The 27815-nt window shown below is 36.4% G+C and overlaps 1 protein-coding gene across 5 annotated transcripts in view; it reads right to left on the bottom strand.

Annotated features, from left to right (window-relative positions):
• Window positions 1-27815, bottom strand: part of SUGCT (succinyl-CoA:glutarate-CoA transferase) — a 285135-nt gene that overhangs the window by 220240 nt on the left and 37080 nt on the right. For all 5 annotated transcript variants that reach the window (XR_015797729.1, XM_088150004.1, XM_088150006.1 and 2 more), the window contains exons 8-9: window positions 24963-25106; window positions 12040-12135 (exon numbers count right to left, since the gene is read on the bottom strand). Coding sequence is in view for 4 of the 5 variants with exons in the window: in XM_088150004.1 (XP_088006130.1) it covers window positions 12040-12135; window positions 24963-25106 (240 nt within the window). In the remaining variant the exon portion in view is untranslated. The remainder of the gene's footprint in view (window positions 1-12039; window positions 12136-24962; window positions 25107-27815) is intronic.

Genomic DNA, 27815 nt, shown 5'->3' with positions numbered 1-27815 from the left:
CCTGCAGAAAAGAAGCGGCAGAGTATTTAAAGCCTCTCACATGAATGTATCAACTGTTAATCTCTTAGTGAGCCTAGAGTTACAGAAAAGCATAATTCCTTCTTTGATAGGACTCCTTAAAGGAAAATAGATTATGCTTCAGCTATGCATTTCCAATGCTCAGTATACACATACACATATAAAATCTGCTTCTAAAGTTCTGTGTGTATTGATAGAACTTCGTAACTAAGCAAATAACAAGAGCAACAACAAAAACAAAAATTAAACAACTTAAAATGATTCTAGGAACTCTTATAAAACTTGAGCAAATAAACACACCTGAGTTTTCCTTTTGTCTATTCAGTGATCAACATCTCTTGCTCATCAAAGTTTTTAAAAAGTCGTAATTTATGATCCTATAATTTCTGCTCTGATGATTCTTAGCAAAGGAAGGATCTGAATGCAGCTGTCTACAATATGTTTTGACATGTGGTCCTACCCTCCAACTTCAAAATATTTTTAAAACAGTGATAAGCTCCTGAAAAGCTAGCCTGAAAACAGTAATATGTTAACCCACATGTGGCAAACAAAGACCATCAAAATGTTCTGTGGATTGCACCAACTTATTATTTTATCACAAAAGTGATAAAATACTTTTAAAATATCAAGTTATATTTTCATGTCTAAATTAGAACATCATGATCATTACCCACCTTTCTTCCAGGAGCTCAAAGCAGCAACTACTTATAGTTCATGCTACTCTAGTCTCCATTTTTTTCCTACAACAAAAAGCCCATGAGGCAGACTCTGTGTGAGCTTTGGTGGTTGAGGGTGCGCTTGAACTTGGATCTCCCCAGTCCTAGTCCAACATTTAAACCATTGCACTGCACTAGCTCAATCTATATTGGATGGAATACCACCTAACTTTAGGACATTTAAACTATTTCATTATAGTTTCTGTTCACAAAGGTAACATCCCTTGACAGAATATGTATAATTCAGTGTCCTAAAATCAACGTGAAGCACTTCAGCAAGTGGCAGCACTTAGCTGATCTTGACTGGGCTCAGAAGCTAAACAGGGTCAGACCTGGTTTGTACAGGGACAGGAGACTGCCACCAAATACCAGGGTCAGCAGGCTAGCTTGGAAAGTCAACGATATCCTGGAAGAAGACACTGGCAAACTCTTGCCAAGAAAACCACATGGATGGTTCACTTAGTTACTTATTTACATATCCAATTGATATGGCCACCCATCTCAACGAGTGACTCTGGGAAGCAAACAGAATTAAAATAAATTAATTAACAGATTAAAATAAATTAAAACAAAAATATAAACATGTATAAACAAAAATATAAAAATTAAAAATACAGGCAGCCAAGAAACAACAACCCAAATCAGTAATACAACCAAGAAGCAGGTCCCTGCACCCACTTGGGGCCCAGGCCCAGGCCCAGAACCAGGTCTTTAGGACCTTACGAAAGGCTAGCAGAATCAGGGCCACCCTGATCTCCAAAGGGAGAATGTTCCGTAAGGTGGCTGCTACAGCAGAAAAGGCACGTCTTCTAGGCCCTGCCAACAGGCGTTCTTTGGCTGACGGGACCTGAAGCATGCCCATCCTGCCTGACCGGACCAGACGAGTAGAAAGTACTGGGAAGAGACGGTTCCTCACGTAACCCAGTCCTAAACCATGAAGGGCTTTAAAGGTGACAACCAGCACCTTGAACTGCACCCAGAAGCACGCTGGCAATGAATGCAGCTCACAGAGTAGTGGTGTTATTTTTTAAAATACCATCTGCTTGGTTTCAAATTGTCAGCTATAAGCTCTTAATCAGAAATGAGCTTCTCAGTAAAGCTCAGTTCTTCCTACTTTTTTTTTTCTGTAGGTGCCATTTACTACAATTTCAGCAAGTGATGTTGGAATACATTCTATTTTGAGAGCCCATTCTAGGCTAGACCTCACAACTGTTGCCCACAAAAGCATTTTATTTTAATTGTGACCATAATAGGTACTTTTGCAGGATATGTTAAATAATTCCGAGGCTAATGTGAGAGAATGTACACACAAGTTCCCTATGGCTCTCTCACACAACTTCTAAGCACAATCAACAGCTATTCTATGGTTAACTGTGCACCCCCACCCCATACAAACCCATGGCACCACCTGCGTTTTAGTAGTTTTTGCAAAAGAGGAAGGTCTTTCTATCTTTAAAATTTCAAGACTGATGCTTTAAAGAAAGGGAAGCAAAGGTAGCATGCCTGGAGCAAACTGATATATTCTACAGAAATAAAGGGATGATCAAGATGGAAATCAACTCTGTTTTAAATATGGTTTAAAAGTTACCATCAGAAAATGCAACCTACATTTCCTCCCAGATTTGTCCAAAAAAGGTGGGGAGGGGGAAGCCCGAGGAGGAATCAATGATCCTCCAGCTGCAGCTGAATGGTTTCTAGCAGCCTCAGCTAGGGCAAGTAATGGTGAGGGATGATGGAAGATGTAGATCAAATACAGGTTCCTTACCCATGTTCCAATGTATGTTTCAGATGAAACATCCTTTGGCCAATTTCTCAATAAACGCTTACTAAAATATGGTGAAAGGATACAAAGAGAGCAGCATCCCCTGTATCTCCTTGTAGCAATTGATTTTAGTAGATTGGTATAAACATTTACACTGGTGCCATGGTTGAAAAGTAGGATCAGAAGGAGGAGCCATTCTTGTTCAAAGAGGCCAGAAAACATACCTGGGCCCAGAGCTCTTTCAAGAAACTATAACTCACTAATCCAAAATCACCTATCCCTTCCCCTCCTCCTACAATACTGGACAGAAACAGGGTTTTCCATAAAAAAAAAAAATTAATTGACCAGAGTAATCTATAATTCTCACTTGTATAGTTAAAAGAAAAAGGCAATCAATCTCACTGCTTACTAAAAAGAAAACTGAGGGGAAGGGAGCAATGGCAACAGGAGTTTCTTAGGGAATGATGGAAAAAGCGTTAACAGACCATGAGACAGAACATGTAGTAATTTCTAGAGATATATAGGCCAATTTGTATCCAGCTTGTTCCTACTGTATTAAAAGTACTCACTCAAATTCCCTCATAGTTTTGACAGTTAAGCTAAAAAAAGGAAATAAAATCCAGCTATTTTGTGAGAGAATCTACAATCTGCTGTTCAGCTGTCCAGAGGCCCCCCAAAAGTACCTATCCTTGCAACTTCCTTTATATTAGGTTCAGCAGACTTGCATTTATTTCTTTACGTTGGATTTCCAGACTCCAAATTTGAGAACTAATATAAGAAGTGGTAGCTGTTATCATCAACTTTTCTAAACAGCAGCTTTTTTCAAGACAATAAAGTTTCCAATGATTCCAGAATTTATCAATTTGTGGGGTACTTTTAGCATAATACTTTCCATAGTCAAGACACTGATTTTGCTGGCACCCACAATGTTGGGATCAAAATACAGCGCGTTATGCTTAACAGAATTTAATTGCATTTAGTTGTTAGTGAGGCTTTGATTAACCACACTGTAGGTCTTCTGTTTACTAAATCACTGAAGTAGTCATTTTAAGTCGATTCTGCATCCATCTTCCACTGTTTAAGCTACTGAGTCCTTCCTGTAAGCATCAAAAGTAAAATCTTCAAACTCAAATGCTTAACAGTCACCCTATGGGTAAAATTTCAGCTCTACTAAAACTACTACAATTCACCTACAGAGCAAGAACAGTTGCTAAACATCCTAGTATTGATATTAAGAAAATGGGGAAAGAACTATATTTGCTGAAAATATACCATTTCAAACTGTAAATATATATTTGTATATTGTTTAGAAAATCAAGCTGGCTTTGCCCTTGTTTTTTCTTTTTCTTTTTTTTTTTTTTTAGGAAAAATCAACTTTAAATGAGTTTGAATGGTGTTAACATTACTAGATTACAAGAGTGACATCCAGTGGGCACATTGTTTCATGACACGCCAGTCCTTCAATAATGTTTCCATTCACAATGACAAACTGTTTACAAATTATAAATTACATTGAAAATCCAATTAAATGTTTTTTATCATTTTTGGTAGACGTGTAAAAAAGCTAAAAAAATTTAGACTCGAATACACATATTAATTTGGAAGATTTTGAAGATTAATAGAACCCAGAGACATTTCTTTTGGGGCTGATGGATAAACAATTGGAAAAATCTCATGGATCTTTGTTTTACTATATGATAACTGCAGCAAGACTTTTATATGCTCAAAGGTGGAAAGACTTGATATTACCTACAATGGAAGAATGGATGGTAAAGTTGGTGGAGTTATCTGAGATGGCGAAATTGACAGCTTTTATTAGAGAAAAGACATTGACTAATTTTAATGCTAATTGGAAGCCCCTTTTGGACTTCTTGTGGGAAACATAAAAAAATGAAATTATAATATATGGATTTGATGATTAATAAAATTAATAGATTATAGAAAAAACTGATATTAAGTTGTAATCCCAGAGTAAGAGTTTAATGTAAGTTTTACTTATATCTGCTATAAAAGAAATTAGAAGTCATTCTTTTTCTGTTTCTTTTTTTTCTTTATCTTTCTGCACTTCTGTTCTCCTTCTTTCTCTTTATTCTTTCTTTTCTTCTACACATTTTCTTGATTATTAGTTCTTGTTAGTTTTTATCTTTCTGTTTAAAAATTTAATAAAGTTATTATAAAAAAAAGAAAAAGGAAATCCAATTAAGTAGTGTGGCGTTCCCCCTGTTCACTTCCCCCTGAACAGGAAAGGTGCCTCCTTAATCCACAATTAGTGATGTAAATGGACCTTATGGAACTGCAATCTTCCTTCACTATTACTGTCCCCAACCCAACTTTCCTTCTTACAGAGGCCATCAGGACAAACTGCTCCATGAAGGCAGAGAGGAAAAAAAAGGGGGGGGGGAACCTGCAGCCCTGGGGGGCTAGGGGGGCTGTTCTGGATTATGGTCTCTCTGAACACTCCATAACTAGCCAATACAGACATGACGGATTATGTGCCATCAAGTCATTGTCAATTCTTAGCAACCACATAGATGTTTGCCTTACATTTTTTCCCTTCCCTTCTCATCCCAGTTTCCTGCTGTGTCATGCAAGTCTGAGTGCAAGGACTGTCTGGTATTATGACCATTATTATTATGCAAGGGTGCTCTGGAAAATTTTCAGACTGAAGGGTAGGGCAGATATGGTTTCAATAAATAGAGGGATACACTCTTGTTCTTGGCCATAATTTACCATCCAATATTTATATTTTTAATTTCAGCCATTATTTATAAATTCTGATACTTTAGGAAGTAAACATTTACTTTACTGCGCATCAAACTTTTTTCTGCTATTCAGTTTCTATGGTATAGCATTTTAATGTTAAATTTTAGTTCCAACATACCTACTCACAACATAAATCAGATGGTTTTCATCCTGGACTAAGTGAACCAAATTATTTTGAGCTATATAATTTGTCACCTGTGATAGATCAGTGTGATTTCATGTAATTCTTTATCCAGCTTTGAAGATATTTTATCCAGCATCTGAAAGTAAGACTCCCACAGCCGGAAATGGGAGAGTAGACTGAGAAAACAATCCAATGAAAAGGAAGGAAAAATATAAACCCAGAAATGCCAGTCCCTTTGAAAGAACTGCCTCCTTTACTGCACCTGGTAAATTCTCTTGTGCCTTCAAAATATGCTAACATGACAATCTGCTTCTGGTTAAGATATTTGCAAAAAGAGGTATAATTAAGAGGAAACAGCAGCAGTTTAGGTATAAACTGTAATCTTGTAAAGCTACTGGTATCTTGGGTAAGAGATTCACTTATGCATCTGGTCTCTATTGTTACCACCACAATTCCATCTCTCCCCACTCCCTGGATTTATACCATCATCAAAAAGATACACGGAAGAAAAAATCTAAGTCATATATGCACATGTGACAAACAGGGCATTGCAGCTATTACCATACAGCAGATGAGGTATAGGTTTCTTAACCCTCTCCCCCACCACCAAAATTTTTTTTAAAAAAAATCAATAGAATGGGCAACTTCTTATAACCAATAATAGGACATCATGAATAACATTTACCCTTTTGGAGAAAAGTAACTGACCATGTAGGAATAAGGAATTATTCTGTTATTTTTTGTTCTTTACTAAATCTGGCTTGGGGAAAAATAAACAGTATTACCAATTTTTGGTAATAGCAGTAATCAGTGAGATCTAATTCAAGATTAAATGCAAACAAACTAAGGAATTGCAATCTCTCATATAACTCTATTGACTTTAAATGTTCTAAAAGGTCTTAATAAATAAATGAAAATAAACTAATATATTGTCAAGATACTGTCTCAAAAAACATGATCTTGAGTTGGAAAACCCAAAATTGATTTAGAAATTAGGATCCAGATATCTCTCTTCAAAATAACTGCCATAAATAAACTACTCAATATGAAAAGACATTATTGCCATTCCATGGATAACTGAGATACAGATGGGAAAAAAAAATCAATAGAATGGGCAACTTCTGATACCCAATAATAGGACATCATGAATAAGATTTACCCTTTTGGAGAAAAGTAACTGACCATGTAGGAATAAGGAATTTTTTGCAAATTTGAGTCCAAATAGGAAAAGAGATTCTACTGTGAGTGATGTCATTACACATGGTTGGACCTAATTCCAATAAAGAGAACAATGCTATCTCAAAATACTTTGGAACATCTTTCATAATCTCTCTTTACAGTGGCTGAAATGTCTCTTTAAACCTGATTATAATTCAAATAATATTATCAATTATAATTTATCATCATAATCTGTTTCAGTTTCAACTAACTTAATTTCAAACCAGCAATTTTACATTGTTTTTAGTGGATTAACTGCTTATAGACAGAAAGAAACTATCACTATATTTCAGAAAATTTGCTTTAATTTTTTTTTCAGGTATTAATTATAAGGGGTACATTTTTATTTGAAAGTAGTTTCTTTCACCTTATTCTGCATTATCTGTCATTTTTATTATCTGTCATAACAAAATTGTATTTTATTTTCTCATTCCAAAGACAAAAATATTCAGGATGTAATTTAAGCATTTATTCTTAACTATTCCAGCATAAATAAAGATTCTGAACTTGTTCAGTGATGTTATAATACTAAAATATCCTCAACTTCTCTTTTTTGTAGACTCTGATTAATACTTCTACCAGTTTTATCTTTTACTCTAGGGCAGTAGGGAGTTACTACCTGTACCTAATATAGTGATATTAACATTGAAGGTTTAACTTGTGCTGGAAACCTGATGCTGTCAAATCTCACTTTTATATTCTAGATATTAAAACAACCTGTATTTTCCAGACATATCAATTAATTGGAAAGCTTATCTTTTAATAATGTGATGGGAAGGGGGGACAGAAACAACCAAATGAGAGAGCTAGTTTCTGCATGGCAAACTCCTGGGCTTCTTTGAATCTGACTAGTTATTGTTGAAACAGGATGCTGGAACAGAAAGACTTTTGATCTGGTCCAGAAACACCTTTGATCTGTCCAAAAAGTCTCTTATGTTCACAATTTTAAACATGTCTATTATTTTTTGCATCCTTCCACTTCTCCACATAAGGACAACTATGAGGTGTTAAGTTTTATTTACTATTCTCCTTGCCAACTACATGACCACAGAAAAAGAATACAGTATCATAACAGATTAATTCATTATTAATGATGATGAAGGAATGTAGGATTGCAAGTACCATCTTCCCCCTACAAATGTGTAAAGGAGAAACAAATCATATGGCAAAAAAAGGAAAAACTTGCCCATGAATGGGCTCTTATGTAACAAGGGATGTTTCTTTCTTATAAAAGGCAAGTGAAGTTGGGTCAACCTTTGAACAACGGTTCAGGAGGACCTAATTGTCAAATAGATTAAAACCAGCTGTACTTTTCACCGTATCTGGCAACCCAAGTCTCTAACGGGCTCACTTTCATATCAACTATCCCAAGAACTTCTTCCTACATTCTGTAATAAAAGGAGTATGCAGTACTTCAGGTCTGAAGTGGAAAAAGAGTAGAGGGGTCTACTCTCCAGGGAATATTTGAAAAGCTAATTACAGAAATACATGGAGTGATGTTATCTCCTGACAAAACAGGGCAAGCGCTTGTAACTGAAACCTTCCAACGGAAGCCACCAGTTCTCCTCAGAGTGAGACTGCTGTGAGATAAGTTTAGGCATATTCCAGAGAATCCTTTAACTTTCATGCCAGTTTCATTGTACAAAGAGTAAATGTGCAACGTGGGCCAGCCAAGGAATGTACACTTCTGCAGGAGAGATAGTGCAACATTAGCATGGCTAAATAGGTGAATGAACAGAAGAAAATATTGATTGCAAAAAATGCATTAAAATCAAGTCTAAAAAAACCCACAGCATATGTATCTGTATAGCACAAACACCCACTTAAAATATCCATGCAGAAATATAATAGCCAGTCAGAAAATCAACTGAAATAAAACCAGAAGCAGCCACAGGAGGAGCCAGATGTTCTCTTTATCCCTGAAAAGAGAGAGCTCAGCTCTGGACAGTAAGGAATTTCATAAAATGGCAGCAGCTTTTGAAAAGGCTATTTCTAGGCCGATGCAAGTCTGCTACAGAGGGGGAGTTTCTAGCTAGTCTTACTCTTAGATAAGGATGGTTAATGTGGGAGCAGGTGGTTTTGTAGATAGTTTGGTCATAAACTGGGCTTTAAAGACCAAACTTTGAATCATATATGGAAGTAAACTGGTAGCCACTATATAGAGGTTAAGGCATTGGTCCAGGTTCCAATCCACCTTCAGCCATGGAAGCTCACTGGGTGACCCACTCAGCCCAACCTACCTCATAGCATTGTTGTGGGGAAAGGGGGCACTATGTATGCTGTCTTCTGCTCCTGAAGGAAAGGAGGATATCAATCTATATAAATGCAATGCTATAAATATACCTGGAATACAAGGGTTGTTTTATGCTGTGACTTTGAGCCAGTTAAAACCTAGGCAACATATTCTGAACCAACTACAATGTCTGAAGGGCTTTCCAAGGCATCACAATGTAGACAGTGTCCCATAATCGAAACAAGACGAAACAAGGAATCAGTCTAGCCACTGTGCAGCAGTTGAAACTGAAGGAATGTCCCAGGTGTCGCCACAGTCATAGTAGGAAAGAAAGCAGAGTGGCACATTCAACTCATTTAGAGAAGTATAACTCCATCCAATGCCAGGGAACAGCCAAGCATGGGAGAACCTTACCTTTTGCCCTGAGAGTTTTGCTTAGATTTAATTCATTTCAGCTTCCTAATTACAAAATCAATGACTCCAAAGGACAGTTCAGAATATCTACAACTTCACTACCAAACACGTAAGACTGCAGTACTATATGAAGTTACATTAGGGAGGAAACGCTATTAAAACCATATACAAACGTACAGAGTGGCACTGTAAATCCTAGGCAAAAAAGCAACTCACAGGCAACAAAAGCATATAGTTTCTGTTAGTTTTCCAGTAAACATTTTCCATTTCAGTGAAACTGGATTTAAGAGAATGTTTTCTGGATAAAACAAATGTATCCAATAAGATTAAGAATAATTAGGAAAAACATATTTGCCAATTGGAAACATATTTTAAAAAGCAGACAAAGGGAGATCATGTCGGTCACTTTTCTTGTATGACACTTTTGAGCACTGCCATGCACAGATGTTGCAAATATTGATTTTCTTACAACTCCCAACATCTGTTTAAAAATTTCCCAAAGGTTTCTTAGTCCTCTGTGATTTAATGATATTCTGACATTCTTGAAGTATCATTGCAAAATCCATATATTTCATAATGGATATTTAAAGCTTCTCTGAATGCACATCTTGCCAATTTTTATTATAAATCTAGGCAAAAACAACAGTTTAATTTTCTCCTACATTTCTAAGATCCAAAAAGAATTTTGATGAGAAGTGATTTAAATAATTTTATTGGTTTATTTTAAGCTATACTGAACCATTGCAAAATGTTGGGAAATAAATGACTGTAAAGGAGAATAAAATATTTTCTCATTATATCATATTTCAGGAAGCAAAAAGGTAATGAATCATATCTTTGGGGATTATAGCTCAAGCATATTTGGATTGTACTCCAAAAGACATCAGACTCGCTTGTACTTTGTCTGGTCACAAACTCACTCAACCTTGGATAAACCATCTGTTGAAATAATGCAGTGAGGTTTTATCTTTACAAATTCCAGTGCATACTGACCAGATCTGCACCTCCCCAGTTAAGGTGCAAATCAGAACATAGTCATCCTTCAAATTTCAAATGTGGCTCTTGGTTCAAAAAATGCATTTCAGTGCCTGTATTTTACTCTGGAATCAATCTGAAGATGGAGATTGTAGGATGAATGCTTTTGGCTGTATAGGAACCAGGTTATAGATAGTACTCAGAGACAAAGAATAACGGTTGATCCTCATTTCCACAGTTCTGGAAATGAAGAGGCCGTAGAGATTTACAAACCTCATGACCACAACATTTGGCCTGATATTTAAAATTTTCCCTCCCCTTCCATGCCCTTCTTTCTTGATCTTCATATCTGATAAAAAATGCTGGAAAACTCAAAACTTTGCAGACTATTATGTCCTATTTCAATTTCCTACCAATATATTTTGTATTTAGATTTAATTACAGTAGAGGAATTAAGCAAAAAATTTCAAAACAAATGAGGCATTTTTTGGAGGGCTGACTGCCAGTTCTAGCAAATTAGCTTAAAATCACAACTATCACCTTAAAGCTATGAGTTCAACTTTTGGTGACTATATGGACACATCCATGTTGTTTTTTTGACAATGATACTAAAGTGGTTTGCCACTGCCTCCTCCCAGGAATTTTTTTAAAGATTCCAGTCCAGTTTACATCCTTGGGATTTCCTAGTGTTCCCCATTCAAATACTAATCAGATCTAATCCTGCTTAAATTTTCAAGATAAACCAAGGTGTTAAGTGCTGCCACCTGCTGTGACTGAGTTTACCTCCACAGGAATATAACTATAACTCAGCTAACCCAACAACCCTCAGGTAAATCTTTCTTTTAAGCATTCGCATCTTGCGTCACTATGCATGCACCTCATAATACTTCTAGCTATTTACATGCCACAGTCTGAGGTCAAAGTATTTCAAGACAAGTTGATGTCTTCCAAAACTATGGGACTTCAGTTCAATCAGCTCCAGCCAGCCTGGTCAATGACAAGGGACTGTGGAAGTTTCTGGAGGATACCCAATTGTCTATTCCCTGGTGTGTTTACAATTACATTGAAATTACAATTAAAAGCAATTTAATTAAATGCAGAATTTTCATCTGTATATCATCAGGGGACAATTTAGATTTATCTTTTTGTCATGTACTTTCCTCACAGAAGTGGGAGGGAAAGGGTAAGACACAGAAAGAGAGAGAAAGAGAGGGAAAACAATGAATGCAGAATGTTATAGAGATGGGAATATAGTTTTATCAGAAATAAAAATATGACATATTGATTAATTAGAATAAGATTCTTTGAAGATTACTAATATTTTTATATAAAGATATAAACCTTGCAGTTTTGTTCCTTTAAACATGATTTTTAAGTAAGATACCATTCCTTTTGGTTACCTCACCACCACCAAAAAAAAAAATCTTAGAATACACAGCACCCTTAAATGATTCAGTGCAAACCCTTGATAAGGCTTCCAAAATCTTTGTGAATAAAGCTAACTTTTCTATTTGTTAAGTCTATGGAATGGAAATGACTACTGAAATGAAAAATATGGTTATTTTACACAGGCATAAAAGCATCAAATCTCAAAGACTATAAAACTCATCTCACTATAGCTAACCATTTCAAGCCACTCAAATTCATGTTCTTCTTTCGTAACTACTAGAGTGTGTGTGGATGCATGCATGCACAAACCACAATATCTAGAACTAGATGAGGGACAATTTCAGACAATCATAGGGACTGCAACTGATTTCAACATGTAACATAAAGACAGAATGAGAAAAACACACTTATTTGACCATTAGCTCACCTGATATGGCACAATACTTGCATGCGCAGTGCCCCACCGTCTGGATTCTGTTCTGCAGTTTAGGAAATTACTTGCTATATAGGTAAGGCAGGCAACCTGCAAAGATTTGAAGCAGCACAAATGTCACATTCTGAGATTACAGATATCTAAATATATATTCAGCCTACTTAGCACTATTAATTCAAAATTGCACCTATTATAGTGGTACCTCGGGTTACGAACACCTCTAACAAACTTTTCGGGTTGCGACCAGCTCCGGCCGAAAAAATTTACCTCGGGTTACGAACCGGATCCGCGGCCATTTTCCGCCATGACACGTGGTCCACGGCCATTTTCCACCCGTTCCACATGGTCCGGGACCATTTTTCCGCCCATGCCACGTGGTCCACGGCCATTTTCCACCCGTTCCACATGGTCCGTGGCCGTTTTTCTGCCCGTGCCACATGGTCCGTGGCCGTTTTTCTGCCCCTGCCACGTGGTCCGCGGCCGTTTTTCCGCCCCTGCCGTGTGGTCCGGGGCCATTTTTCCGCCCTGCCGCATGGTCCGGGGCCGTTTTTCCGCCCTGCCGCGTGGTCCGCGGCCGTTTTTCCGCCCCTGATGCGTGGTCCGCAGACGCCGGAACGAATTAACAGTAATTACATTGAACCTTATGGGAAAATTTGCTTCAGGTTGCGACCAAATCGGGTTGCGACCAGAGTCACGGAACGGATTAAGATCGTAACCCGAGGTACTGTACCACTGTATCTCACAAACTTCAGCTGACCTTAAACAGTGTCTTAGAATCTTGGCTGACTACTGCAAAGTACAACAGTTGGCAATTAATTACCAGAAAACTAAAGTAGTGGTCTTTGCTAAAAATTATAAAAAACGTAAGTGGACCACTGCAGAGAATGAAACTGAACAAGTTAAGAGCTTCAAATATGTGGGGATGGTACTCCACACTACTGGCTTTTGGAAAACTCATATAGATTACATGAAACAGTTAGCACTGAGGAACTCATGGCAATATTAGCCACTTTTTGTGAGATGGGCGGTATCTAAATTTGAAAAATAAACAAACAAATTAATTAATTAATTAATTAATAAGGAATGTTTTTCTGCAGCACTGAAGTTATTTGAGGCAATGATTATGACCCAAATACAGATTGTCCTCATTTAGCAACCACAATTGGGACCAGCAGCTCTGTCGTTAAGTGACGTGGTCATTAAGTGGAAAATCACATGACCACTACTATGCTTTCCTTTTCCCCACTCACCTGCCCTTTGGAATGCTCACATGGGCACTGGGATAATTAGCAAAAAGGGAATTAATGTTTGTATTTACATTCATTGGAGAGGAAGGGATTACAAGAGAGTAAGGAGGCACACAATGGGAAAGACACATCAAAAGCAATGTACTGATGCTGGCAGCCCTGAGCGTGCTATGCAAACAGCCTGGTATATTCCCCATTGTGTGCCTACTTACTCTCTTGTAATCCCTTCCTCTCTAAACTCTCTACTGTGTGAGGGGAGGGGAGGGAAAAAAAAGACAAGCAATTTCTGTAGGCAATCTCTCCTGTGCCTGACCCTTATACCAAACTGGCTCTCAAGTAGATATTTAATCATGCTGATATCCCCTACTCAGCAGCAGCATTTTTTTAGCCTGACATGATGTTTTTACCTGTTGTAGATTAGCCAAAATTCCTTTTTCCAGAAGCACTTGCCCCTGTGATTCAAATTCAAAACCACCCAATATGTTTTGTTGTATTGCTCATACAGCATTATCAAGGTAGCCATCAATCAATCATCTTTCTTTTGTTAGAACATATGCCAGGATGATCAGATAAGTTTTATTTTGCTTTTCTCTTTTCAGACAATAAGCCTAACATTACATATAATGCAGCTAAATTTTGTGTCACAACTATTGAATAAATTACTACAGAATTAGATCTGCCATAACAAAGAATAAATATTTGACCCAGAGTGAGTTATGTTACATGCTATTCATTAGAATTTTACATACGGTTTTAAATTGGTTTTTATTATGCTATATTATTGTAATGCACTGACTGAATAAATTTGGGTGTGTGCATTGATGTTTCAAATAAAAAAGCATTGCATTGAAACATTATTCTTCTCTTTTATACAGTAAAAGGAAAAACATATAGCTGGTGGCTTGAAGATCCATCATACAATCAAAGTGAAATGAGATCTTTGCCCAAACCTTTCATAAGTCAGTCAATATGCTTTTACAAGAGCCCCAACCAGAATTCCCATTTGTATTCAGAGGATCAGCTAGAACTCAGACACCAAAACCAAACCATGGAAGTTGCAAAGAGAGGGGAAAGGGGACTCATTGATCTTCTAGGCCTCAACATGGCTCCTCTCCCCAGGAGATCATTTTGTTGTTCCTGATGTCACCTGCTATAAATACCATTGAGTCAAACTCTATCACTTTAACAGGGCAACATAAATTCCACTGTCCATTTTGCTTTCTTCTTGGCTTGTTTTCCATTTAGCCGCCCAGATTAATTAGTCTTCCTTTCTCCTGCTTCTCTGTTATTCCTTCTGTGCTTCCTCAAGTCTCCACCTTGATTTCTTTCTTAAATTAGGCCTTGGTTTGGCCATTGCTTATGTCTTGGCCTGGAGCCCAATTCTCCAATGCTTCCCAGAGCAGGAGAGAACATGTGATTTACCATCCCTGCCCACTCTCACACTCTTTTTCTTGCTGATATGGTGAAGGAATCAGGCCCAGGCTTCACTCTGATGTCCAAGGCAGTTTGTGAGTGAGGATCCCGAGAAGCAGAAACCAGGTCTGGATCTGTCCCAGTCTCTATTTTACTGCTAATCCCAGTTCTATGCAATTTGGCATTCTGAGCTTTTCAGCAGGAATTTAGCTATCTATATTGTAAATCAGAACTTCCATATTTGGCAGGTATGTAGGTAGATGCTAGCAAAATAATGCAAACAAAATCTAATCTCATCTAGCAACAATTCTCAAGATTTACTTAATTCATTACCAGAGAAGTTTATTGTTCTAAATGACAAAACAAAAAAATTAGATTACCCATAAGAAAGTTAACTGAAATATTGATATTTTAAAACATTCTATTTATTTATTTAGTAAATTTATAGGCCACCCATCTCATATACATGACTCTGGGTGGCTACAATTAAAACAAAAAAGTTTTAAAAAAGAGTTAAAATAAACAAAAATGGCATAAAAATAGTAGCCAAGAAGACTCATAAACACTCAATGGGCTCACCCAAGTTATCAGGGCCCCAGACTCAATGGCAAAGCTAAGTTTTTAGTGCCTTGCAAAATGCCAGCAGGATTAGGGCAAGTCTAATTTCTGGGGGGATGATGTTCCAGAGGGTGGGCGCTATGGTAGAAAAGATCTTCTGGGCCCTAACAGATGACACTCTCTTGCTGATAGGATCCAGAGCATAGAAAACAATACTGTTGTCCAAGCCCTTGAATTCACCTACCATCAATAGTTTGGCCCTGATCTCATGGTAAATGGGACAGTGGAAGGCATAGTGAATAACGTCCTCCACTTGACTTACACTACAAGGCAGAGATGCTGTTCAACAAAGGCACTTACAAAATCTTCCTTCAAGGTATACTGAAGGCATGGTCTACAAGCGAAGGGATGTAAAAGCCTTTCTCAGTGGGACACTGGTAATATTAACTAGATACTAGAAGAGGCTTCTCTGGTTTTTATAATGATGAAACCAAGATGAAAATTTGGATGACTATTGCAGTAGTATCTTTATTGGCATCATTTTCAAAAAGCCTATCTCTAATATTTTCTCTGTTTCAAGAAGCAGGTTTCCCCCCAGAGGGGTAAAGAATACATTTGTAGGATAGGCAACAAGAGTTTGGTCCACTGATTTCCAACTATGTAATAAAGAAAATAAAGTTTGGCAAGGTGGGATTCTTGAAAGTTTTCCATATTTTTATAGTGCCCCAATAATGCAAGAAGTACTCCAAGGGTAATGGGGTGCTCTGTGATAGTCTCAAAATCTTCCTTATGAAGTTGGAAGTTTATTGTCCAATTGGCAATAAACTTCTCATCCCATCCCCAGATCTCAGCCCCATACAGCATTTTCACTATCAACTTGCCTTGGAATATTTTAAATGCAGAGGCTACAAGCTGCCCTGAAAAACTTCAGAATAGCACTCACTGTATATTGGGTGGTTGCTAAAATGGTAGTTGAGAGTGTTTCCATACAAGGGACTTACAAAAAGCGATGTCTAAATATAGTATTCTGTTGTTATCAACTCCAATAAGAAAAGCAATCTCTTTGCCCTTATCTTCTGTTGCCCAAAGTCTAAGAATTATCAAAATAATTATAGGTAATTCTGGAACACTCATGAGTGGCTGCAGCATCACATCTAGAACGTTTACTGAACTGTTGTATAAATCCATTCTATTTTCTGGTGTCCATTACATAAACATTTAAAACTAAACTATTTTAGCACAGACGTGATTAGCTGTTGTTCTACCAAACTCAGATTTCCATGTCTGAGTTCACATACCACAATAAGCCAAAATGTGATTTACTCATTTGTGGCTTAGCATGTTATGCAAACCAATCAGTCTGGTTTGTAAATTATGATATAGAGCCATTATATGAAACCAGCTAATTGTGCTGTATTCACTGAACTATGGCTGAGCAAACATGACTTTGTGTAATGCTTGTACCAGGACCATTTTTTGAATAAAGGGAAAGATATCATTTGTCTAACTAGAATATAATACAATAGTGATGTGCTTGAACTAGGAAATGAGGGAATCTATCAGTAACCATGACCCATGGCCATAAAATCAAATCTTGGTTTGTTAATTAAGTGAAGAAAGCCTTCGTATTTGTTTATTCAGAGTGAAGCATAATTACACTTTTAATCACTGTTAGTTATAATTACTGACTTTACACACTTCATGAAAAGTTTTCAGTATTTCTCCAAGAACAGAACTGACAATGGCAGCTAAGCTCTGAAAAGACAGGTTGTCTGTGGTTATCAAAATTATCTCTGCAGTATAGACACAAAAAAGAGCTGGAAAAATGTTTGAATATGCTCCCATCTGACATGAGCCAACATTTAGGTTCTGAGAGTACAAATTAAATTAATCCTGAATATTCTTTAATGTGCAAAAATTTGGGCATTTTCTAGAATGTAGAAAACATTTCTTGAATCCAGTTGTAGGAAACTAAAATTCCAGAACTCTGAAATAGTTTCCCTATTTCATATTGTTCCTGAACTAATTACTTGAATAGTATTTCTATGACAATTTTAGATGTGGAAGTAAAATTTGCAATTTGTTTTAACAAAAGATTTCTCTGGGACTAAATGAGAGAATCCAATTCTGAAGCAGCTGCCTCCATGTTAAGAAAGAAATCAATACCAATGGCCCGTAGGCAATAAAGCAGATGTTCCAAAAATACAATCTCAGCATTCATTCACTTGCACAGAAAAAATTACCTACTGTAAATATATATCATTATGTCTGTCTACATTCTCCTAACACTTTTTCTCAAATAACTGAAGAGAACACACAACTTGAATTCTACTGTGTTTAAATCATGAAGTATGGTCAGGTCACATATTCAGTTTTACATACCAAATAAATTAAATTCCATACTGTGTTGTTAAACTTCTGCTTGGCTGAAACACTATATTAAGTGCCAGAGGGGAAGACCAGACAGCAAAGATGGAGCAGTGTTTCAAGGGACTTTTTAAACTTTTAAGTATTATTACTGTAACTCGACTAACTTTGTCAATATAATGTAAGTGTAAGCTTCCAGACACACATGTGTTGTAAAAGATCCATGGATAGATGGGGAAATGATTTTATTCACACCACTTTCTTTTTCTTAATTACTTGTGCACAGGACTACAAATGATATCTCCAAACGTCTTTTAAAAATTTGATTCATTCCAAAGAGTCTTTTCTTCCAAGCTGTCAATCATAACTATTGGCACAAAGATATGCACACATAGCAATGCTTTTTACACACTGTTGGGCTGGGTAAATTATACATTTTCCCTCATGCTCAGTAAATAATTGAACACAGACATTTCAACGTATATTGGTCTTTAAACAAGAGTTCCCAATTATGTCTACAGTGTGAAACAAAGTAGTGAGACCACATATCATCAAATTTATCATCTTTTTACCTGATGAATTTTTGCACACAAGTTTTATGAAATATTTTCCAGAATAAGGCTCAGTATTCTGCACATTTGTTGGAGGGGAGGAAATACCTCCAGGGCCATTATATAAATCTGTAGCCTCCTCAGTTGCTATGCTATGTATTTTCAAGGTTGTTTGAAGGAATATCATATATTAAGAATCTTCTGATTATCTTTTTAAAAGGAGGATGGAGGTGGGGATGCTCCATATCAGTTTTACCCAATTCAGTGTTATCAATAAACTTCAGAACCTCTCAAGCACAAATAAAAAATATCCATTTATGTTATGATTGCTAGGAACTGCTAATGCAGATGAACAAAATGTTAAGCTTAGCCTTGTATTCAGATTTACTTAAGATCAGAATCCAGCATAGAACTTGGAGAAACATATCTCCATCTTTTTTCCCCTTACTAATGGGATGGAATTAATAGTGCTATCAATAAATTAACAGAGCAAAGGATGCTTTTAAAAAGAGAAATGCTTGTAAAATTGTCTTTCTGTTTATCTTTTCACCCTATCTTAGCTCCTTTGATGGCAATTTCATGGCTTGTTTTGTTTTCACAATATCTGCAAAACTTAATTGCTGATGAAAACTTCAGTTCATTTAGCAGTTGCCTCAAAGAGGATAGTTCAGCAACTCTTTCTTTTTTCTCATCCCACATGACTAGCTTTCATTTGTAAACATTCCCTCTTCTACTCAGCTAAAAATCTGGTCATCCTAAATATGCTTAGCCAAATCTAAAGGTGACAGTAATGCTGTGGATGTATACAGATGAATACAGTATATGTACAGAAAATAGATGTATGTGCCATTGTACACAGACATTGATTTACAGTGAAATAGCTGAGAATTGGTTGCATGGAAACAAACTAAGTGGTTAACACCAGAGAGTGCAACATTTTGGACCAGGGATACACATTATGATTTTGGGCCACAGTAAGCTAGGGAATGGGACACTGGTCAATGCCCTATCAGTTATTGGGTGAGAACAACATTTCTCCTTTTTGTCTCAATCTGAGAAGTATTTGGACATTTTTCAACCTCTTTTTCAAAATCCCTCTTCCAATCAAATTCAGTTCTTGCTCACTTCATTATATGCCCATACAGTTTTCTTGGCAACAACCCAGAACTAGTTTCCCATTGCTTTCATCTGAGACATTTTTTCAACTTCTCAGTCATGCCTAGAGCCATTTGTTAAGACTTTGAAACCATACTAAACCTAATCTGGGGCTTATAGTACAGTTTTTCCTATTTTCTGCTTTAAAATGGAAGGAAACCATGCTGGCCATTTTCTTTTCTTTCTTTTTTTCCACTAATTTTATTGAAGATTATATTATACAAATAAAACTAATGCTACTACATACTACAGAAATACATTTAAAAAATTAAAACATTTTAAAAAGTGCAGGGAAAAAAGAAAAGAAAAAAAAGAAAAAGAAAAATAAACTTCCCCCTTCATCCCCAGCAAGTATAACCAACGTTAACAACTTATCACTATCCTTTAAAATACAACCAAACACTTCTTTATTCCATATCTCACCCCATTCTCTATAAGCCCATCTCTAAATTCTCATCTCTCCATATTAATCAACAAAAGTCCAGTAAGAGTTATCAGAAATAACAACGTAAGTATTACAAACTATATCTATTACACTCAATTTGAATCCTTTCTTTTATATTTATATCTCCATTTCTATTTAAACCAATCCCATCTCCTCTCTTCCAATAGTCAAAGTCCAGTCCCAATTAAAAAAAAATTACCAAAAATAATAATCATCATCCAGTCCCAATCAAAAAACCATTAGACATCACCAGAAATAGAAACTCATTACTGTAATCTTGATCAAATAGGCCAATTCTGTATTTTTTCTTCTTTTTCCCAACAATCTTTAAAATCCATGAAGAAAGTTCTAACATCTGCTTTGTCAAACTCTCTTTGTCTCTTCTCTCAAAGTTCTTATCATCTTTGTCAGGACCCTTTTGTAATTCCAGTGTGGCAACTCCATTAAATCCCTTTTGCAAATCCAGTATAAGAAAATAATCCACATCACTCTTCTGATTTATTATTTGTATATCTTTTTAAAATTTTTAAATTGTCATCCAATCTCATTTGTAAATCCATTATTTCAATCTCTCTCTTGTTGGCTGTAATGTTTAAATCCACCTGTGAGTCCATTTCAGTTTTATTCAGTGGGGCTTGTTCCTCTTCAATAACATCTTCTGATGCTACTATAAAGTTTAATGGCTCAAAAACCTCCTGCACCCACTCCTTAAACATTTCTTTTAAGGTAGCCATCTGGTGCCCTCTAGTGTCCAACCTTCAAAGTCATCTTATCAGTTCAAAGTATAAACAAAATAAATTTTCCCATGAGAAAGGATCCTTTTAATTAACTCTTTCTTTAATTCAAATCCATTTGAACCCTTAATCCATTTAAAACTTTCTAAAATCAACACTGTAATCACCCTTTTGCTGGATATTCCAAAGGGAAGATTCTTACAAAACTTGAAACATGTAATTTTCTTTCTTAATGGACTGAAGGAGAACTTACCCAGTGAATACAACCAGACTTGTGGTTCTGCAGGTCTTCAGTCTTTAACAAGCAGTAATAATAGTAATTAAAAAAAACCCTTCAGTGATTAAAAAGATGAGGTTTGGTTGAACCTTGAGTTCATAAAAGGCTACATTAACGGCTCTGAGCTCAGTGGATTCTTGCAACTCCTAGCTGTTTGCATGAGACCACAAAAACATTAGTTTCTGCCATCTACTCACCAAAAAAAAACAAACACCTGTTCAGAGTACATATGGGCAATCTCAAGATCTCTCCTTGGTCCAGGAAGAATTTTCAGCAGTCCGGATCCAACATTCAGCAGCCTTTCAGCTATAATGTCTCCTGCTGTCCATGGAACATCAGTTTGCCATTCCTCACTGGAAGCTTCTCCCATGCTGACCATTTTCAACCAATACAATCAGAGGGGGCACATAAAAAAGGATGTTGCTTACCAAATGTCAGGAAATCTAAATGGTTTGATACAACCATGGATAAGAGCCCCACCCCTTTCTATGTGTATCCATGTTTTATGCACATACAAAGGAGTAGGTTTCAATTCACAGTTGAGGAAAACAGGAGATTTCTAATACCAGATTTCCTCCAAGATCTAGGGGCCACATATAGGGGCCTATGTAGAACCAAGGCAATGCTTTTAAATGGAGCCCCAAATCCCAACCATTAAAGAATGATTCTTACATCTGAGGGAGCAGACCTGCAAGCACAACCCTCTCATGGGAAGTAATGGAAGCAAGAGAAAGAGCATTTGCATTAATACTAGACTTCCAGGACTAGTCGGCAAAATACGGACGAGATAGCATTTTTCTGTATCTCCCTGCTACCATCTAGTGGTCACCATACTCAGTACACACTGAGGTTTGCTGTGCTCACCAACAGCCTGCTTCTGCTGGCTGCTCCACCCCCACTCATCATGTTGCCTTAGGCAAATGCCTTTGTTCCTTTATGGGTATGTATCAGCCCTGCAGCAGGACACAATCAGATTTCATGTTTGTTACAAGTCTGAAGGCCTGGATGGGGCCCCCTGTGTCTGCAGACCCATAGATGGCCACCACTCTACCTTGACTGTATTTATACCACTAGCTTCAAGATTGCAGTCATGATGTTTGCAAATAAAGAGGGGTATAAACTCTTATCAGAGCTGCTGCTTTGTTTGAAGTGCTGGATATTATAAACTGTAAATTGGATAATCAAAAGCAGAGAAGAAACTTACCAGCAAGCATGCAATATAAAGAATGCTGACCACAGCACACAATCTGAGACTTTCTTTAGACACACAAAATACAGATGTGTATTCAGGAAGGCTGTCTGTGTGCGTATGTGTGTATGTATTTACACCAGTGTCCCATATTACATAGCAAACCTGAAGTTCTTCTCAGTTTCATATGCAGCTTCCCCAGCAGAGTAGCAGTAGAAAAAGAAAGAATGGGCATCCAAAGATTACTCATGTAAATTTCTTGATCAAAGCAAAAATCTTTTTGTTTGCAGAAAGAGAAAAAATGTGTAATAAAAATTGCTGAAGTGTAAGGTTTCTTGCTTAATGTCAGCCTGCAGAATTTGGAATGGCTTGAGTCTCTTGTTGTTTGTTTGTTCTCAACTGGCTACAATTAGAGGCAGGAATGATATTAAAAACTTCCAAAAAATATTTTCAAGCCACAACAGAAGACACAGATCAGTTTCATAATTGGAAACAAGTCCAGAAACCACTTCCTTTTTATTTACTATCATCTAAAACTATTGTTTAGATGTTGATGCTAAAAAGACTGAATTGACAATTATAAATCATGTAAGTGAGGAAAAGGTTCAAAGAGATTTTATATCAAGGGTAAAAAGTTCATAGACAAAGAACAATTCGATGCAAGTTCATGCTGGATTCCAACATCCATTAATTTAGGATCCATCTTCAAGAAAGATCCTGATTTCATTTTCTTGCAAATAAGGCACTGGCTCTAGCTAGTGACTACTTATTATTCTGTTGCTGACTGATTTACCAAAACCAGCAAATTCAGGTAATCATGGACTGATATTTTTAAGCAAACTATAACAATTGAAATTATATTATCATATACTTCAGCTCCCTGAAAATACCAGCAGAGTTGGGGGGAATAACAAGGGACAGGAAGGAACCAAACAGGCCAAGGATATCTGAGCTTAGTCGATAGTCATGAAAAGCTTACTAATGTCTGGAACAGAGTGTTTGAAACCTTAAATCACAGCAGTCTGAATTGTCTGCAACATTTTGGATTCTGCTTCTATAATATTTTATTCTATTTATATTTTAGTATTAAGAGATACAAGTAACATTCATGCATTGTGCAAAGCTATAGTTTATTTTACAAGCCTTAGTGGCCTGGTTTCATACATAATGTTTAAGCATAAACTACAGAGCTTGGATTTATACTTTATGCTAAGCCAAAATGAAACAAACCACTTTATCACTCAATGGAGGGTGTTTACCTGCTATGAAAATTATGCAATGTAGCTTCTCTTTTGAAAGTATCCAACAGAGTATTCTGAGAAAATTAAAAATGCTGGAGATTTTACATGTGTATGTTGTCAACCAAATGAATGCTGGCTTTTAAAATACGAAATATTAAATTCAAATTGTTATTGCAGCTTCAGATGCATAGCCCAGAAGAACATATTAGAATGTAAGACGTTGTTTTTATTTGCTTGCTTTGATTTTTTTTTTAAAAAAATCCTAACTCATGGATTAACAACCTTTTCAGATCCAAAATGCTCTCCCTGTACATTATCTTTAACTTCACAAAATCAAAAAAGTTGCAAGATTTTGGTGATCTCACCCCAAGTTTTCTTGTTAGAACCCAACTCTCATGAGATTTTTAAAAAGTTACTTTAATTTTCATTTTGGAGGATAAATACTATAACTCAATGACCACAATGTTGTCCTGTCAGGATTTTCTTTCTCATGGGAAAGGATACATCCCGTTATCTTTACAACAATAACAAATAATATTTTGACTACAGAGATCATGTGAAAAACACCTGTTATTGTGTGTTGTGTATTGTGCTATTTACTGCCGCCTATTGGCGTGTGTATGCTAGTTACCCAGTGGGGGTGGCATAGAGCTATAATACAAGGAGAGGAAAATGTGCAATCTCTCTGAGTAGTTGTTAGTTGTTTTAGTGTTAGCCACTATGTATATTTTATGGGCTACGTAGTTGTAGCATATTACCAAGTAGTGTACCTCTTCTCTAAGAGTTTGTAGCTAGAGATTTTGTTAAGCTTGTGTTGCTAATAAGTCTTGGATGCTACATTAAATGAGGAAATGTGTTTTTCTTTATATTTTGTATATTTGCATTTTATGGATTTTTGCATTTTTATCAGTAAACACCAGTTAGTATGTATTTTCTGACTGGATTTCTTTGGGAAACAAGAAATGGACATTGCATTTGTATTTGCTTTCATGGCTAATATTTTCCTGGAGTTTTTGCTGCGCTCTGCACAAATAGGAGTGTTTGTGATTATCACTCTACCCGACATGTCCACCCTTATAGATTTAGAAAAAGTATCAAATTGGACATGACATCTTTAAAATGTATGAGTTCGTAAGCAGAGAAAGGACAGTTACACAATTATTTACAATATTCATAAATGGAGGCACTTGCTAGATTCTGGAAGAAAGCTCCACTGAACTCAATTGAACTTACTTTTGTGAAAGCACAAGATTAAGCCAGCTCTTTTCAGACTTTTATCATAGACTCACAAGGTTAAAAAAAGATACAGGGAGCTGGGTGGAGGGGAATATACACCAACCCTTCATCCAAAGGTTTCACAAGTCCCAGTTCTCTGTCCTCCTATTCTCAACTTTCCTAAATCTAAATGGTTCTTTTTGGATTCCATTTATCAGAACTCAATTAGGCTCCTTACCACAACTGAAGATACCTAAATACTATTATTTTGAAGAAGAGACTGACAATCATTAGGACCCAAACTCTCATATATGATCATTTTGATAACTTCACAAACATTTAGAGTTGTTAACCCTATAAAGCTTTCATTCCTATGGAGGCAGCATTCTTCTTTGGATTAATTACTATACATAATAGTTATACATAATAATTTTACTCAAGCTTTAAGCTTGAATAAAATTCATAAGTGACAAAAACTATTCAAGATATGCTTATTATTATCCAAATCATTGAGTAAATCTTTACCTGAGATGAAAGCAGATTGCAATCCAAGTGCATTCCTTTCCCTGTTTTATGTCGTTGAAGAAGTGCAGCCATAATTGCTCCATATGCATATAGTCCTGTGGCAAGGTCAGTCATAGCTACTCCTGGCCTAACTGGCTCACCACCCTAAAAGGAAAATATCAAAAAGACAGAATTGACATATCATACCTGTGCCATTCCCCAAATGTTTTCTTCTTTAAGCTACAAAACAGACAACACTGCTTACAACATAGATCTATGAAACTTCTTTAGAAGCAAGCTTCACATTTAGTGAGATGGGCAGCTATATAAATTTGCTAAATGAATTAATTGATTAAATAAGCTAGCTGTTTAAGCATTCGGTGACTGAAACTAGTAGAAAGAAGCTGAAGCAATCCACTTGCTCTGTGCTGTAACATCCTGAATAAGCCATTGTATTATGAAAGGTGATTCTCAGTATGCTTGCACCAACTGTTGAGATGGTATCTTTGTTTAGATAAACATCGGTAAATCATTTTAGGCAAAGAAACACATGCAGTATCTGATTCACATGTTAAGATTCCAAAAGCAACCTTCAAAGTTGCACAGTATTCCTTCTCTGGCTGGATATTTGCAGGAAAAAAAAACATCCATATTTTTAGTCATTTCAGGACATGAATGAGGAAGGATCAGGAAAGATTAAGCATGCATTCTCTTCTCTGTCTCTACTGCATCTGAAAGAGAATGTCGTATTTCCACATTCCAGGATTGTGCCAGGATTTATTCAAAAAAGTTGGTTCATCTTCTGTGGGGGGAGGGAGATAGCCCCTCAAAAATCTATACACTGAAGATCTATTTGGACTTTTCATTTATTTCACGTTCTTTGGATTATCAAACATGCTACACTATGGACTTATACTGACTAATCTTTTTAATGTTAGTTGATGCAGAATATTGCAATTCAGTGCAGAGAACTAAATTGGACAAGAGGTGAGATAAGATTTTTGGCTCCTTCCTACCTGGCATTCTGTGACACACACACACCCCATTGGAAGATATTGCAAAGCATCAAAAAGCACCCAAATTGGACAACATGTTCTCTGGTGCCCCCATCCTTCATCAGTCAGTCCTAGCATTCAACATGATGCTAAGTCAGGTCACAGTGAGAAACTAAAGAGCTTCTTGTATCTGCTGCTTGGCATCCTGGGCCAGAAATATATATAAGGGGTCCAAGGCTGACATCAGCACTAAGCCCTGTCCAAAGATGCCAGGTGCTGACATCAGCCTCTGAGCACACTCATTATGCAAGCTTCCAGCACAACTGCAAAAGGTTCAGCTTCCTAGGCATATTCTCCAACCTCACTAAGTTTATTACTGATGTGGGAATCTGTTGATTTGGATAATAATGATCTGCCTGAATCATTTGAAATTCACATTTCGATTGGCTAGTAACAACTTAAATCACACAAAATACTTTCTTTAGCTAGATATTTGCAGGGAAAAAAACCTTAAATTTTAATAATTTACTTATATGGGACAGCGCATAAAGTGTTTATAAACTCTATTTCTATAATGAGAAGATGTAAGATAGCGGGAGGATGGAAAAAGTTACAATAAGAAGGCACTGAATATGAGTGTGGTTTCAATCCTGAGAGTAAGTCTCACTGAAAATATGGACTACTTCTAACCAAGCATATATAAAATTGCATAGTAAATATAGATGCATATTTTTCAAGCTTCATTAGGCACAAGAGCCATGAGATTAAACCAAATACTTGCAGAAAAGGCTGCCAAATCTGACACCCAACTCATTATCTAGGAAGTCAGTTCAGAAACCAATTTCTTATTAATTTCAGCCCCTCTCTTTGCTCACCAAACAGTCACTTGGGATTATTTAAAATTGCTTCCAGCGTTCAGGCGCATTTGGGTTGCATTCCTGAGTCATTCTGAAGGGCCAAGTGTCAGACAAAAGCATCTGCTTCGGTTATGTTGGATATAATAATTAAGCAAGATCAATAATCCATTAAAAATGATGGTATATAAATATTTGAAACCACATAAGTTAATACTCAGTTAACCACTGAAAGTTAATAAGCTTAGGTAATAAAATTATACTTCTGTAACTGTAAGAAATTTTAAAAGAATTAGGAGGTGGAAAAGATTTAGATACTGTTAGTAATTTTCTCTTGGATTTATTCTCTAAACGTGCCACCATTTTTCATATTCAGGCAATGCAGGCCCTACTGCTTTGGCTTTAATCTTTTTCCAAATGTGTTGGCTAGAGATCAAAGCTTTGCAGGCAAGTATATAACTAAATGAAATACCATATGCAGCATACATACATACATACCCGTCACATTATGCCCTTCAGGGTAAGCAATGTTATGCAAAGCACAGAAATAGAGTAATAGTAAACCAAAGAAATTAAAGGCATCAGATAAGAAAAGGAAGCATAGCTAAAATTACTTTACACCTGCGCCATTCACTATATCTTTCCATACCTTTCTGCCATTGCAAATAGGTTTGCCCACCACATCCACACACTGCTTCATACACTTCTTTTTCTTCTGTAAACTTCCCACCTTTCTTTTCAAAGATCTTATAAGTTCCATCCAACCACAATATTCTTTATTTTTCCCTTCCTTCAACACATTAACTGTTATTTGATATATTTGTTTTGCAATTCTCATTTATTCTTTCTATATGATCAAACAACCTCAATATACTCTTTTTTGTACTCATTTTGGTTTTCAATTAACATTCATTCAGTACCCTTTAATACTTGACCCTATCCCTTCCTTTACCGCACATAGTTTACTGCATTTCCACTGCATTCAACTTTTATGTTTCTCCTATGTAACTGATGCTCATTTCCAT

Source organism: Python bivittatus, unplaced genomic scaffold, assembly GCF_059951505.1.
Source record: "Python bivittatus isolate LINGU-HERP-01145 unplaced genomic scaffold, Pbiv_v1 ctg000610_np1212, whole genome shotgun sequence".
NCBI lineage: Eukaryota > Metazoa > Chordata > Lepidosauria > Squamata > Pythonidae > Python > Python bivittatus.
The sequence above is the reverse complement of the archived record's forward strand: the minus strand, read 5'-3'. Positions and strand labels throughout refer to the sequence as shown.